Source organism: Castor canadensis, chromosome 8, assembly GCF_047511655.1.
Source record: "Castor canadensis chromosome 8, mCasCan1.hap1v2, whole genome shotgun sequence".
NCBI lineage: Eukaryota > Metazoa > Chordata > Mammalia > Rodentia > Castoridae > Castor > Castor canadensis.
In genome coordinates, this window is record NC_133393.1 from 14,096,821 (window position 1) to 14,111,189 (window position 14,369).

The window sequence follows — 14,369 nt, forward strand, 5'->3', positions numbered from 1 at the left end:
AGGAGGATTGAAGTTCAAAGCCAGCCCAGGCAAACTGTTTGTGAGACCCTATCTTGAAAAAAAACCCATCACAAAAAAGGGCTGGTGGAGTAGCTCAGGGCGAAGGCCCTGAGTTCAAGCCCCAGTAATGCAAAATAAATAAATAAAATAAAACCTAAGAGAACTTGATTGCGGTCTGAGACCACCAGAGAGACTTTACTGTCTGGGCCTGTGGTTCATAAGATCACTAACCCACCACCACTGAAGTACAGACCCAGTCCCTGTGTTTTTCTTGTTTTGTTTTTCAAGACAGAGTCTTGCTATGTAGCTGAGGCTGGCCAGGAACTCATAATCCTCCTGCCTCAGTCTCCCAGGTGCTGGGATTACAGGTGAATGCCACCTTGTTCAGCTCCCTTTGATTTTTTTTAATAATTGAATTGGAATAAACTGGCTGTGGTTTGTCACCTGCCTTTGTGGTCCTGGTTGATAGAACCACTCTTGAGAGATGAATCCATTCTGGGGGTCTGACAAGTGTTTCTGAGGACAAGACCTGATCCAAAGTGACTTCACTTGAGTCCTACCCCCTCTTGTGATGTGGGTTCCAGCTGGCCTCATCTTTGGAAACTTGAGAGATGTTTGTTAAGCATGCAGATTGTGAGCGCCCAACCCAGCAGCCTAAACAAGCATTTCAAGGACTGGGGACATGTCTTAAGTGGCAGAGCACCTGCCTAGCAAGTGCAAGGCCCTGAGTTCAAACCCCAGCACTGCAGAAAAACAAAACCAAAAAAATCAGGAGGCAGAGATCAGGATCATGATTTGAAGCTAGCCCGGGCAAATAGTTCGAGAGACCCTGTCTCAAAAAAACCCTCTGCACAATAAAAGGGCTGGTGGAGTGGCTCAAAAGCTCTTGCCAGACAAGTGCAAGCTCCTGAGTTCAAACCCCAGTAACCAAAAAAAAAAAAAAAAAAAAACAAGCCCAAGTGCCGGTGGCTCACGCCTATAATCTTAGAGGAGGCAGAGATCAAGAGGAACACAGTTCAAAAGCTCAAAGCCAGCCCAGGCAAACAGTTCTTGAGACCCTATCTTGAAAAAAAACCCATCACAAAAAAGGGCTGGTGGAGTGGCTCAAACTGTAGGCCCTGAGTTCAAATCCCAGTACAACCAAAAAAAAAAAAAAGACTCGTATGTATGATGGGGAGAGAAAAACTTAGGAAGCCAGATCCTGTCTTCCATCCTTTCCAGGGTGGGCTGGGTGAGAGCTAGGGAATGTGTGACACTTGGCCCTTGGGAGGTAGGGCAGGATTCCCTGCAGCAGCCACAGGTCAAAGAGCAGAACAGTCACATCACTGCTGCAGTCAGTCCTGGGAGTGGACTGGGATTGGGTCATTGGGCCAACACCCCAGGAAGCTGATAGGGCTTTGCTTCATCCAACTTTAAGAAAAAATGATGCTCTGAGGACAGACATAAACTATGGACTAAAGTGATGTGGGTTGATGATCTAACAGGGGAATCAGAGACTGGCTACCAAAATCTAGACAGTGCAGGGAGCTACAAACAAATTCCTGACCCTGGATCACAGCCCCCTAGCCCAGCCCAGCCATCTAAGACTGAACAAAGTCCAGGAGGAGACCTGATTCTGCATTGGAATCTTTGTCCACTAGCCCACACCCATCCCTCTTTTTTGTGGTATTAGGGTCTTGTGCTTGGTTAGGCAGGTAGTCTACCACTTGAGCCATCCTGGACAGTGATCCTATTTATGCTTCCTGCATAGCTGAGATGGCAAGTGCATGCTATCACACCAAGCGACTGGTTGAGTTGGGATCTCTAGAACTTCTCCTTGGGCTGGCCACAAACCGTGGTCCTATCAATCTCAGCCTCTGGAGTAGCTGAGAGTAGCTGGAGTAGCTCCTTTAAGAAGGGGACGTTCAGTCCTGGAGATGGGGAGGTGGGGGCTAGATCACAAAAAGTACCAACTTCCAAGGCCTGTTCTAAGCCTCAACAGCCATAGGAAGAAAAGATTCAATTTGCTCCACTTTCCATGGTCTTGGGAGTAAAACTCCCTAAACTTTCAGTTGTGTATCCCCTCCGACCACAGAGTCCAGAAAAGATGGTTTCTCAGTGGGGGTGGTCATCTGGAGGAGAGTTCTGGAAGGACTTCCCCATGCTCTCCCATCCACCATTTTTTCTTCCAAGGAGCAACAGCTGCTTCCTAGCTTCCTTTTTGGTGGTGCTCGAGCTTGAACCCAGGACCAAGTGCACACTAAGCATGTGCTCTACCAGTGAGCTACGTGAGACAGGAAATCAATATTTAGCCCAGGCTGACCTCAAACCCTTGATCCTCCTGCCTCCACCTCCTGAGTGCTAGGAGGCGTGCACCACCATGCCTAGTTCTACTTTCCTTTCAAAAGAGTTTCAGTGGTAGTGGGTCAAGGCCAAGAAACCAAACCAGTTCAATATGAATTACAGTCAGTGCCAGGCGCTTAAGGAAGGGGCACTCGCAACTGTGGATGGTGAAAAGATAGTAGACTTGGAAGTTGAACTTCCAGCTATACCACTTATTAACAGGAGGACCTCGGGTATGTCACTTGAGCCTGTTTTCTCCCCTTTCTAAAAGTGGGGCTGGCAGAACCCACCTCACAAGTGTATCATAAAGGTTACAACTATCATGACCCCTGCCACCAACTTCTCCACCCTCGCCCTCAGGCCAGCCTGAGGCCAGCCTCTGTTTCCTCCCTGCCCTAAGAACATGGTGTAACCAGGAGTTGTTGGGAGACTCAGTGTCCTCCCCTCTGGGCCCCAGGTTCAACAGAGAGGGACCAAGTGTGGTCATCAGGGAACAAGGTTCAAGAATAGGCAGGGCCAGATGGTGGTAGGAGGGAGGGGCTGGAGCCGGTGAGGCAAACACTTTACACAACAAATGGCAAGGCCTTGGTGGACAGAAGGAGTGAAGGAGGGCAGCCAGGTGCCCAGGACACAAGTGGACAGCTGGAGCCAGGGAGCAGAGTGGGGAGGGCCTGGGAAAACAAGGGCAGCTGCCACAGTGGCTCTGTGAAGGTCAGAGCTGAAGAACAGGATCAGTATACCAGGCCAGGCCTTACCCCATGCCCACATCCACACCTCAACCCACAACAGCCATGGGTGTTCCCTGCGCCTGCCGTTCCCAACACCTGGCAGTTTCTCCCTCTAATGAGGGGGTGGGAGCAGCCTTGCCTTCCTCAACCCCAGCTGGAAGGTGATGGGCAGGAAGAAGCAACAAGGGGCTGAAGGACGATTCTGAGGCTGAAGAGGACTCAGGAATGGAAAACAAAAGGCTAGAGGTTTTACTCTGTAAGCCCTGGGGAGGAGGGCGAGGCAGAGCGCAAGTGTCCACGGAGGGGAGGGCAGAGGGGAGCTGCGGGGCTGCAGCCTTGCCTCCTGTGGGGTCAGGCCAGGTGCGCCCTCCTTGGGGGCTCTGGAGCAGCTCCAGTCCTGGTTGTCAGTATCAGTCCTTCCTCACGAGTTCACACTGGAGTCCTTGAGGTCCTGAACCGCATGGCCTGCCTAAAGCCCATACAGAAGAGAACTGGTGGGCAGAGAGAGAAGGCTGGCATGGGCTGTCATGGCTACTGCTGAGTTCTTCCTGGGGTTGTCTGTCCTGGGCAGGAAGAGGGCACAGTCAAAGCAGAAGGCCTGAAGCTAGGAGAGCCACCTTGCTCGCCAGAGCCATGCCCTATGCTCTTCAGCTAGGAAGTCAGGGGTCTTGGTTCAGGGATATTGGGTTAGGCTCAGAGCTCATCAGGGGGGCTGTGTGGGAGTGGGGATGGCTTCTGAATGCCTTCCTCCTCCTCGGGGCTGGGGTCTCCCTCAAGGTTCCCCAGCTCCTTCCTCTGCTTGCTGCTGCTGCTCCTACTGCCTGAGGCCTTGGCCCTGCCACTCTTCTTCTTGGACTTCTTCCCTCGCAGGGCAGCTGTGTCCCCTTTCTTGCCAGACCACCGCTCTGCCAGGCAACCTAGGGAGGAAAAAAAGAGGACTGAACAGAACTGGCTTGCTAGGAAGAGCAACCACCACTGGAGCCCGATGCCCACCTCCCTGCAGCCACCTCACGACAGCCTCCTTGTGCATGTTCCTCTGCACCTGCACTGTGACCTCTTACTTCACTGAGAAGCTCCCAGGGCAAGATCCCACCGCGCCCTCTATTTCTTCTCCATCCTCTCCACCTCCATAGGGAGAAAACAATAAACTCTCACGCTCATACTCACTGGTGTCCTTGCCCTTCAGCACATGGTTGGCGCAGAGGAATTCAGTCAGGTCCTTCTCTTGGTGGTTCCTATACCAGTCCTCAATGACATCCTCAAACTCTTCCACCAGCACGTCACACTGTGGATCACAACACTGGAGATTGGCAAAGCTCAAGCACCTGCCTCCTCCCATATGGTTGCCTAGGCTTCACCACTCACACTCACTGTGATTGGTGGGTGGCTGTGACTGGCCTGAGGAAAGTGAAGTCTGAAAGGCAAAAGGCCTTGACCAGAGTCACCAGCTCTTGATGGCCTTCCTCAGTACAAACCCAGTGTCTATCTGTCCCCACTGTGCACAGCAGGCAGAAGGGCCTGTACCTGCTTCTTGAGGTCAGCCACCTCAGCAGAGGTCTCGTTCCATAGCTCGTACGGGATGTCCATCACCACCTTGACCCCTTTGTGCACCAGGTTATGTAGTGTCTCAAAAGTCTCCGACATGCCCTGGAAGAGGTGACCAGACATGGGAACTGGAGTTACTTGTCTACCTCCTATCCTTCTCTCCCTGGTGCCTGAGGACCTGGCTCTAAAGTCAAGATCCTCCAAGGCTTCTCATGCTATCTTTCAGGCCAGCTTTCCACGACCCTGCACACACATACCCTGACCTGCTTCTCCACCTCCACGCCTTTCAAAAAGATCTGCTGCTGTCCTACGGCCCTTTGGACTTGAAATTCTTTTCCAAGAGATAAGTTTGCTTGGCTCCCTCCCTTCACTGTAGCTGGGCACATCCATTCCTCTGATGCCCAGATGCACTCCTTTTCCCAGGTTCTTCCTGGCTTGTGTTCTCTCCTGGGTGTCTTTCCAGCTGTAAAAATGCTCTACCAGCTACCTAGGTCTTATCCCCAGAGACAACAAACTCTTCACTTCCTCCATCTTTCCAGAGTTAAGTCACACAAATACAAGTATGTAGTGGACAGGGGCATAGCTCAGTGGAAGAGCATTTGCCTGGCATGTGTGAGGCAGCACCACAAAAAACCCCCCAAAAAACATACAACAATGTCTTTTCCTCATCCCTGCTTTTTACACAAGCAGTAGTGTACCACACACCCGATTTTGCACCCTGCCTTTTACTTAATAATATGCTTAGAGTCCACTTTAATTTAGTTCTTCCCCCCCCCTTATGTGGTCACAATTTTCTAACTCTTGACCTCCCAACTGCTAGGCTGGTGGTCTAGGACCTGAGCCACCCCACCAGCCTAATTTAGTTCTTAAGAAGCTACCTGTCTCATTCTTTGTTTTACAGCTACATACCAGTCCAGGGTATAGTTTCTCAGTGTATTTAAACCCTCCTCTACTAGTGGGAAGTTAGATTGTTTCTCATTTGTTTCTAATTGTTTCCAACAGACTTTTATTTATTTATTTTTTTTTGGAGACCAAGTGTCTCCCTATGTAACCTAGGTTGGTCTCAAACTCAGGATCTTTTTTTTTTTTTAATTTTTTTTTTTATTCATATATACATACAATGTTTGGGTCATTTCTCCCCCCTCCCCCAACTCAGGATCTTCTTGCCTCAGCTTCCTGAGTGCTGGAATTACAGTGAGCACCACCATGCCTAGCCAATATAAAATACTTTCCAAAACTTTATTAAAGCAAACATGGATTCATTAGCCAGACTTAAATAAGTTTTAAAGATAAAACTCAAAACATCTGCTGCTTGAAAGCATCCCTTAGGTGGCCTGGGGGTTGCTGCTAATCTCCTCCGCTAGAGGAGCTTAGGGGAAATGTGCACAGCAACTGTCTTACCTTGTGCTGGGCACTGGAGACTCAGAGACAAAGACATAAGGGCCTGTTGTAAGCAGCTCCTTCTCCACCGAGAGAAGCATTCAAATGTAACCCAGGCACACAGAGGGAGGTGCCTCTGTGTGGGTGCACTGGAGGGACTGGGCATCACTGCCCCAGTGTCTTCTGACATCTGCCCTCCCCCCCCACCCAGTTCTGGGCTTTGCTGAGTCCTCCTTGCTCAAGTATTTTACATCTCCATGGAAGCTGCCAGCCTGGAACATTTCTGTTTTAAGTCTGAGACTGAGGTGGACACTGATGGGTGGGCCAAGGCCATCACAAATGTACCTAATGCCACTTAAGAGTCAGACCATTCTGCAAGGGTGTAGTACAAACAGCAATCCAAGAGAGGGACCAGACAAGGGGGGAAGCTCCCAGGACATGATCTGCAAATCACACTCACACCAGCAGTCACACTTTGGTTCACACAGACCTGCCCCCCCAACCCCCAGGGGACAAGGCACAAGCACAAGGCCAACCTTGGCAAACCGGTTGCTGCCGGTCCTCTCCTTGTGCAGGCTGTAGTCCAGGAGCCTCTTGCAAATGGTCTCAGTGACTTCAATCAACCGTAAGTCCCTGCCAAGACAGCAGCACACGAGCAACTAAGTTCTCCTCCCAGTCCCAGCTGTTAGTGGTCCGTCCCTCCAGCCCTGCTGCCCGACACCTGCGCATCTCACCAACGGGAAGTCAGAGTTGGAAAGAAGATAGGTCATCTGGTCTGGGGGCTCTGAAATGCTGGAATACAGACCAGAGAGACAACATTTTAACAGCTCTAAAGGAAGGATTTGTTTTTTTTCTTTTGTGGTGCTAGGGATCAAATGAGGGCCTTGCACAAGTGTTCTACCACTGAGCAATAGCCCTAGCCAATATTTACTTGTTTGTTTGTTTATTTATTTTTGCAGTATTGGGGTTTGAACTCAGGGTTTTGCACTTTCTAGGCAGATGCTCTACCCCATGAGCCATGTCTCTAGCCCTATTGTGTGTGTGTGTGTGGGGGGGCGGGGCTGGGAATAAAACCCAGGGCCTCGTGTCTGGTAGGAAAGCATTCTACCACTTCTGCTGTTTTTATAAAATAAAATGTATCCAAAATCTACTTTTTTGTTGTTGTTTTTCTTAATGGCAGGTCTCATTACATAGCCCAGACTGACTGAACCATGATCCTCCTGCGTCAGACTCCTGAATGCTGGAGTTACAGGCATGCACCACCACACTTGACTAAAGTGTATTAAATTTGTGTGTGTGAGGTACTGAGGCTTGAACTCAGGGCCTCACACTTTCTAAGCAGGCACTCTACCACTTGAGCCACTCTGCCAGCCCGTATTAAACTTTGATGGTAAGTACAATTCCATATTGAAAGGATGATCAGATGGTTGTTTTGTCTAATATTTCTATGTGGCAAAATGAAAAACTGGTAATCCTGTATTAGAAATTTTAAATATAAATTACATTGGTCTGTGAAATCCTAGTGTCTGGGATTCACTGCTATAGTCCCATCAGTGCTGCTTTTAAAGAGAGGAGTATGAAGCCCAGAGAAATTGAGGACATTATAAAGGTCCCCTTGGTAGTTGAAACAGAACATGTGGACAAACCTGGGTCTTGGTTAGAGCTGACTTCCTTGGGGTGGTTTGCCTAGCTGAAAGGGTAGAGGAAACTCTAGCCTCCCTCAGACCCAGGAACAGAGCCAGCCAGGTCACTAAGTTCCTATTCACTTACGACTTGGTGTATTTGACTCCAGAGGCCTTGCGGTCCAGGATGCCATAGCCTGTGTCGATCACCTCCTTGGTCTTGCCAGTTTCCTCAAAGGCCGACTTCAGCTCCACAGCAACATATTTACACACTGGGAGAAGGAGAGAGCACAGTCCAATGAGTGCACAGGAGCTTCTGATGGGAGGTCAAAGCCCAGCGAAACAGACCTGGACCAGTGTCCTATCCTGGCCTGGGCCAAGTCGATATTCAAGGCAAAGCAGTTAGCACTGGAGTTCATTCTGTGAAACTAGCTCTCAGAGCCACTGCCATGTCTTCTCCTGCCCCTACTGACTGTATTTCTACCATACGCCCACACCCATCATTTTATTTCATTTTTTGGTTGTACTGGGGTTTGAACTCAGGGCCTCATGCTTATTAGGCAGATAGGCACTCTACCTGTTGAACTACTACTCCTCCAGCCCCATTTTGTGTTGGGTATTTTTGAGATTGTCTCACAAACTATTTACCTGGACTGGCTTTGAACTTCAATCCTCCTGATCTCTGCCTCCTGAGTAGATAGACCCATCATTTTATTCTTAAAAAAAAAAAGCTAGCTGCTTTTTTTTCATATTCATATTTTTCATTAATTCATATAGTCTGAGCTACTTGGGAGGCTGAGGTAGGAGGATTGCAAGTTCAAGGCCAGCCTGGTAAACACAGTGAGCCACTGTTTCAAAAAAAAAAAAAAAACAGGGTAGAGTTAAAGCATGGTAGTGAGGCGGAGGCAGGAGGAGCTTGAGTTTGAGGCCAGCCCAGGCAAAGTTATCAAGACCCTATCACAAAAACGAAATAAAGCCAGGTGTCGGTGGCTCATGCCTATAATCCTGGCCACTCAGAAGGCAGAGGAGGTTCGCTATTTGAAGCCAGTCCAGGCAAATAGTTCGTGAGATCCTATCTCGGAAAAACCCATCACAAAAAAAGGGCTGGTAGAGTGAGTTACCAAAAAAAAAAAACAAAGAAAGAAAGAAAGAAAGAAAAACACCAACCCAGTGGTGCTTACCCATCTGCCCCACTCCCCGAAAAAAAAGGACTGAGGGTATATAGCTCAAGTGGCAGAGCACCTGACTGGCAAGTAGGAAGCCCTGGGTTCAATACCCACACCATAAAACAAACAAAAAACATAAATAGCATGGGTAAGGCCTTAGGTTTGATCCCCAAAAAAACATACATTAAAATTAAGAAGTGCAATGAATAACTAAATCCTGTTGTATTCAACAGCTATTAACGACCTGCCTCAGTCTCTCCCAACACCTAACATATAATACTGCAACATACACATTGTTTTTGCTAAACCATCTTGAAAGTGCAAATATGACCTTTCTTTTTTTTAATTTATTTTATTGTTTTATTATTCATATGTGCATACAACGCTTGGGTCATTTCTCCCCCCCCCCCGCCCCCACCCCCTCCCTTACCACCCACTCCGCCCCCTCCCTCTCCCCTCCACCCCTCAATACCCAGCAGAAACTATTTTGCCCTTATCTCTAATTTTGTTGAAGAGAAATATGACCTTTCACCTAGAAGATGCAGTCATGTACCTCAGAACAAGGATCTTATAAATAACCATAAAACAATTATAATACTTGGAAAATTAACAGTAATTCCAACATCATCTAAAAGTCTACATTGAAATTTCCCTAATTGTCCCCCAAATATCTGTTATAGCTGGTTTACTACTTGATTTCATGTGTTCCAACACCAGCTCTATTCCTGCCAAGTTAATTTGCTCATCCCCTCCAGAGAGACCTTGTTCCCACAGTTTCTGTACATTTACATTTTCATTTCCGCTTGCCCTTCCTCAAACTGTTATTAAGCAACTCCTGTGTGACAGGCACTGCCTGGGGATACAGAAATGAAAACAAGGTCCCTCCTTTCCAGATGTGCAGGACAACAATGGAAAACAACTGTAAACAATTATCACTGCTTAAGGAGCTACCCATTAGAGTATGAAAGCCTGAGGCCTTGAGAGAGTGGTAATGCCCTCTACAGACTTCTCTGCCCAGTCTCCGGACATCACATCAAAACCTCCTGCTCCAGAAAGCCCTTCTGGACTAATCCTTTCCACTCTCCGTTTCTCCAGGAGCCTCTGTAGTGTCCACGCTCTCTCTAAGGGACTCAGTTATCTCCTGTCTCTACACTTAGACTATGAGGGTGCCCAAAGGGTACATTACGTATGTATTGGGTTTCTTCTCCAGTCCCCTACTGAGACTATCTAGGTTGGGTGCTTGGTAACTACTGTGGATAGAGCCTGCATCGGTGGCCAAGCAATCTCTGCCACCTCTGAATGGAAGCTAAGCGCCATCTGCGCTGTTAGAACCCTGAGAGCAGAGTTTGGTCGAAAACCCAATTTACCACAAAAATAAATACATCCCCTGAAGGCTTGCTTGGTGAAATTTTTTTTTTCCTTTTATTATTTATATGTGCATACAAGGCTTGGGTCATTTCTCCCCCCTGCCCCCACCCCCTCCCTTACCACCCACTCCACCCCCTCCCTCTCCTCCCCTTGGTGAAATTTTATAACAAGAACATTAATTGATGGCTTGGAGAACTTGGAACACACAAAAATTCCAAACTATACACTGGTGATCTCAGAGTCTGCAAGGCATTGAGGTAGTCTCACCTCCCTGGCTCTCCACCCAGGACCATCTGGGCTTCCTTCCCTCCCCTGTCCTGTACCCCATGCAAACGCATCATTTTTCTGGCCCTTCTGCCCCCTTCTCCTGCATGCTCAACATGTAGTATTCCAGGAGAGGGACAAAGGGAGGCTCAGAACATCCTTTCTCTCTTATACTCACCAACCACAACGTTGCTTCTCAACTCTTCCAAACGTTACCTATTCAAGCCCCCTCTAGGGATCCTTCCCAGAACCAGACTGGGAGGAAACTCATGGCACAGACCCCGGACCTTCACCAATATCCACCCACTCTTTTTCTGGGCAGGTTCTCCTTCCTCTGTGCCGAGGCCTGTTCCACTCGGGCTTCTGGGCCTGAAGGCAGGCTTTATGGGCCAGACACAGCATTTAATAACAGAGATATAATAATAATTAAAAAAACAGATACAATATTAAGAGGAACCTAAGGGCCGAAGTTTGCCAAGCCACTCTATGGCAATCTTCACCAATTACAAAATGAGGTTAGTCTAGAATGATCTCTAAGAACCTTGCCAGTTCTATGACTCTGAGTCTGTGAATGACTCCTAAGGAACAGAAATGTAAGCCTCTTTTTTTTCTCCCCAGGTACTGGGGCTTGAACTCAGAGCCTTCACCTTGAGCCACTCCACCAGCAATATTTTTGTGAAGGGTTTTTCGAGATAGGATCACATGAACTATTTGCCCAGGCTGGCTTCGAATCTCGATCCTCATATCTGCCTCCTGAGTAGCTAGGATGCAGGCGTGAGCCACCAGCACCCGGCTAGGCTATGAGATTTTACGAGAAGCAGGAGGAGCTCTTCGGAATCAGAATAAGATAGAAGACAAAGAGAAAAGGAAGTGAAACCCCAAAGGATGTCAGTTGGGACTCCATGAAGAGTGGAAGGCTCAGGCAGGAGAGGTCTGCTATCACTGGGACAGTTCACTTTTAATCACTCAAATGTAAGGATTATGTGTCCCAAACCACTTGCCCCTATTTCCCAGTGCTTAGGGAACATATGGCCTGGTGCAGACTTTGGATTCAGATGAAATGGATTTACAGCCAACTTTCTCAGGGGCCTGGGGCTGGGGTGTGGGAAGGAAGGGGTGAATGTAAAGGTCTGGGGAGAAAACTGAGAAGTGGAGGGGAGGACAAATGGTAGGCTCTTCACACTTTTGGATCCCTGGCTGGCTGGCTTTCTCTGAAGTTTCTGCATCCACCCCTGTGTCCTGGAAACTCATCTTTTCTCCATATTCCTAAAATCTTCCTCCCAGCTGGCAGAATGGCTCAAGTGGTAGAACATCTGCCTAGCAAGTGTGAGGTCCTGAGTTCAAACTCCAGTGTTGCCAAAAAAAATTACCATGTGTATGTTTGTCGGGTTGCCAGTGGCTCACACTTGTAATCCTAGCTACTCAGGAGGATCGCAGTTCGAAGCCAGTCCGGGTATATGTTTTTTCGAGATGAGATGAATCTCGAAAGAACATATCACAAAAAAATAGGGTTGGTGGACTGGCTCAAGGTGTAGACCCTGAGTTCAAACCCCAGTACCACAGGGAGAAAAAAAACTGTTCCTTCCTCACCAAGTGTCCCCCCAACCCCCGGCTCTAGGCTTCTTTGAGAATGACCTCTTAGGTCTCAGAGCCCCCTCTTCATCCACACTTCCAGTCCCTCACATTTAATCCCATGTATTCCAAAAGCATTTACTGGGCACATGATTGGGGCATACGGTGCGAATAAATATTTGAGTCAAAGTTCCTGTCTTCAAGGAGCTGTTAGTGGGAGCAAGTGACAGCTACACAGATTAGGGTTGCAGTTCGGGCACGCGGCGGACAGCCTCAGGTTCTTCTTCCCCCATACCAATCATATGGGCATTTTCAGTTCCTCAAACTCGCCCTTTGCTTCTCAGACCGCAGGCCTAAGATGACGATCTGCCTCTGCATCTGTCGGTTCCTACCAGCGGGCCCCTCAATTTTCACTTCTCACCTGGCCCACTCCTCATCACATGAAGCCCTCGCCCCCACCCCACCCCACTACCTGTATCCCTCTACCCCGCCTCCAGGCTAGATTAGCTGCTCGTCACCGTGCCCCCAAAGCTCTGTACCTTTCCTATCACGGGATCTCTGGCCCACTCGCGTATCCCTGTGCCCAGCACAATGCCAAGCACACAGTAGGTTCCAAGAACACTCCAGGGCCCAGGACCTTGGATCCCAGGATCCCTCCCCACAGGCCCCGCCCCCGAGCCCGCCCCTCCGGCAGGATACGCCCCGCGAGCCCCGCCCCCTCACCTTCGCATTTGCTGGGCAGTCGAACCCAGTCGGTCTCCTCGGCCTTGGCCTGGCTCGGGCCCAGCTCTGGAGCCCGCAGTATCAGCAGCAGCAAGGGGAGAAGCAGAAGACGGCGGGGCGAGGGCTCCGGCAACGACTCCATGGCCCAGCCGGAGCAACCCGAGCGGACCGGGCGGCGCTTCCTTCGGCGGCGCGCGCGGAGCAGCTTCCCTGAGCCGCTTCCGGGACTGCACACGTGCCTCGGCGTAACCACGGCAACTAGTGAGCCCCTTGCCCGCCCCCTGCTCCTCGGCTTCAGCCGGTCTTCGAAGCAGACGAAGGCCCGCGGACCACGCAGCCAATGGGCTTTCTCCGGGCTTGGCTTCTAGCGAATGGGAAGACTATCATTATTCGGTCTCGGCCAATAAGAAAGCTGATGGTGGCTTCGGCAACCTATGGCTACATCTTTTTCCCACTCCAAAGGGAGCCCGTAGGAGAGGTTGGAGGGCCAGGACTCAGGGAATAGACCCCCGGGTCTTGTCCTCTGTGGGCCGGCTTCGGGCGCGCTGACCCTGGAAGATGTGGGGATGACTTTCTTCGTGGTTTTCCCTGCCTCCCCGAACGTCATTGCTCTTCTGGGGTCATAAGCTGCAAATCCTTAATGAGCACTGCTTTTAAATTTTGTTGTTGCTGTTACCGCTGTAGTAGGCACTTAGGGTGAGGCTTTCAGGGGACTTAAACAGTCCCCAGTGCCCGGTAACCCTGCATTTGGGAGGGCTGGAGGAACTGTCTCTCTGAGCAGTTTCTGTTTGTTGGCTGACAGTCATCCTCTTAGCTGCTATTCGAAGCTTGCCTGTTGCTGGGAAGCAGCTCGTGGAATTAAAGCTTATAGAGCAGATGGCAAACGTTCAGGCATTTTCTTTGCAATAGGTAATTTCAGTCCCTTCAGCTGTCCTATTACTTATTTATCGTGTTCTGAGCTCCAGAAGACAGGAACTGGACTGATGGCAATTGCCTTTCCTTTCCGCCTCATTAGTAACAACAGGGTGCCTGGCACAAGGAGATACTCAATAAAGCCCCTATCTGCTGTCAGTAAGAGAACTCTCTGGGCCCTTGGTGCTGTTTCAGGCTGCCCTTGAGCTCAGCTTTTCCGAGAAGTCTGCACATTATTTTTTGGCCATAAGATGCTGGTCCCTACCTGTTTCCTTCCTAGAGGCTGGGTGTGTTTGCTACTTTATGAAAATATCGAAGGATTGAGGCCCGAGCCTTTGACTTACCCTTTTTTTTTTTTCTTTCTTTCATTTAATTAATGTGTGTCTGTGTTTCTGTCTCTCAAGGGTCTTTGGTTTGAACTCCGGGCCTTGCACCTGCCAGGCAGGCTCTCTACCACTTGAGCCCCACCCCCAGCCCTGACTTGTCATTTTCCGACTTTAGTTTCTTGCTTAAAACAGAAGCAGGATAGCTAGATGAGGAGACAGGAAAGTTAAAATTAACAGATATTAAAAAGGGCCAGACGCACACATTAAAAGCAGAAGTAAAAACAGGAAAGCCTACTTTTAGATGTTAAGTTATAAGGACAGGAGGCAAACAGAGGCTATCTACATCTGCCTCCTCGGCCTCCTCCCACTGGGGAAAGACAGGAGGCTGACTGGCAAAGTCCTAAAATGACCTATTGTCCCCGTGTTTGGGTATAGAAGTGT

The 14,369-nt window shown here is 49.2% G+C and overlaps 1 protein-coding gene across 4 annotated transcripts; it reads right to left on the bottom strand.

The window, feature by feature from the left end:
- Positions 1–3,269: 3,269 nt before the first annotated feature.
- On the bottom strand, positions 3,270–12,973 carry Cnpy3 (canopy FGF signaling regulator 3). Of its 4 annotated transcripts, none has more exons than XM_020157091.2 (6): positions 12,691–12,904; positions 7,746–7,869; positions 6,512–6,608; positions 4,575–4,697; positions 4,218–4,335; positions 3,270–3,967 (listed from the first exon to the last, which is right to left on the bottom strand). In XM_020157091.2, the coding sequence occupies exons 1-6, from the start codon at positions 12,830–12,832 to the stop codon at positions 3,744–3,746; spliced, it is 828 nt and encodes a 275-aa protein (XP_020012680.2). In that variant the 5' UTR covers positions 12,833–12,904; the 3' UTR covers positions 3,270–3,743. The 4 variants fall into 4 exon arrangements, 3 of the variants coding, with proteins under 3 accessions (XP_020012680.2, XP_020012682.2, XP_020012681.2); XM_020157093.2 differs by lacking the exon at positions 12,691–12,904 and adding an exon at positions 12,507–12,610; XM_020157092.2 differs by lacking the exons at positions 7,746–7,869; positions 12,691–12,904 and adding an exon at positions 6,710–6,728.
- Between the last annotated feature and the right edge of the window lie 1,396 nt (positions 12,974–14,369).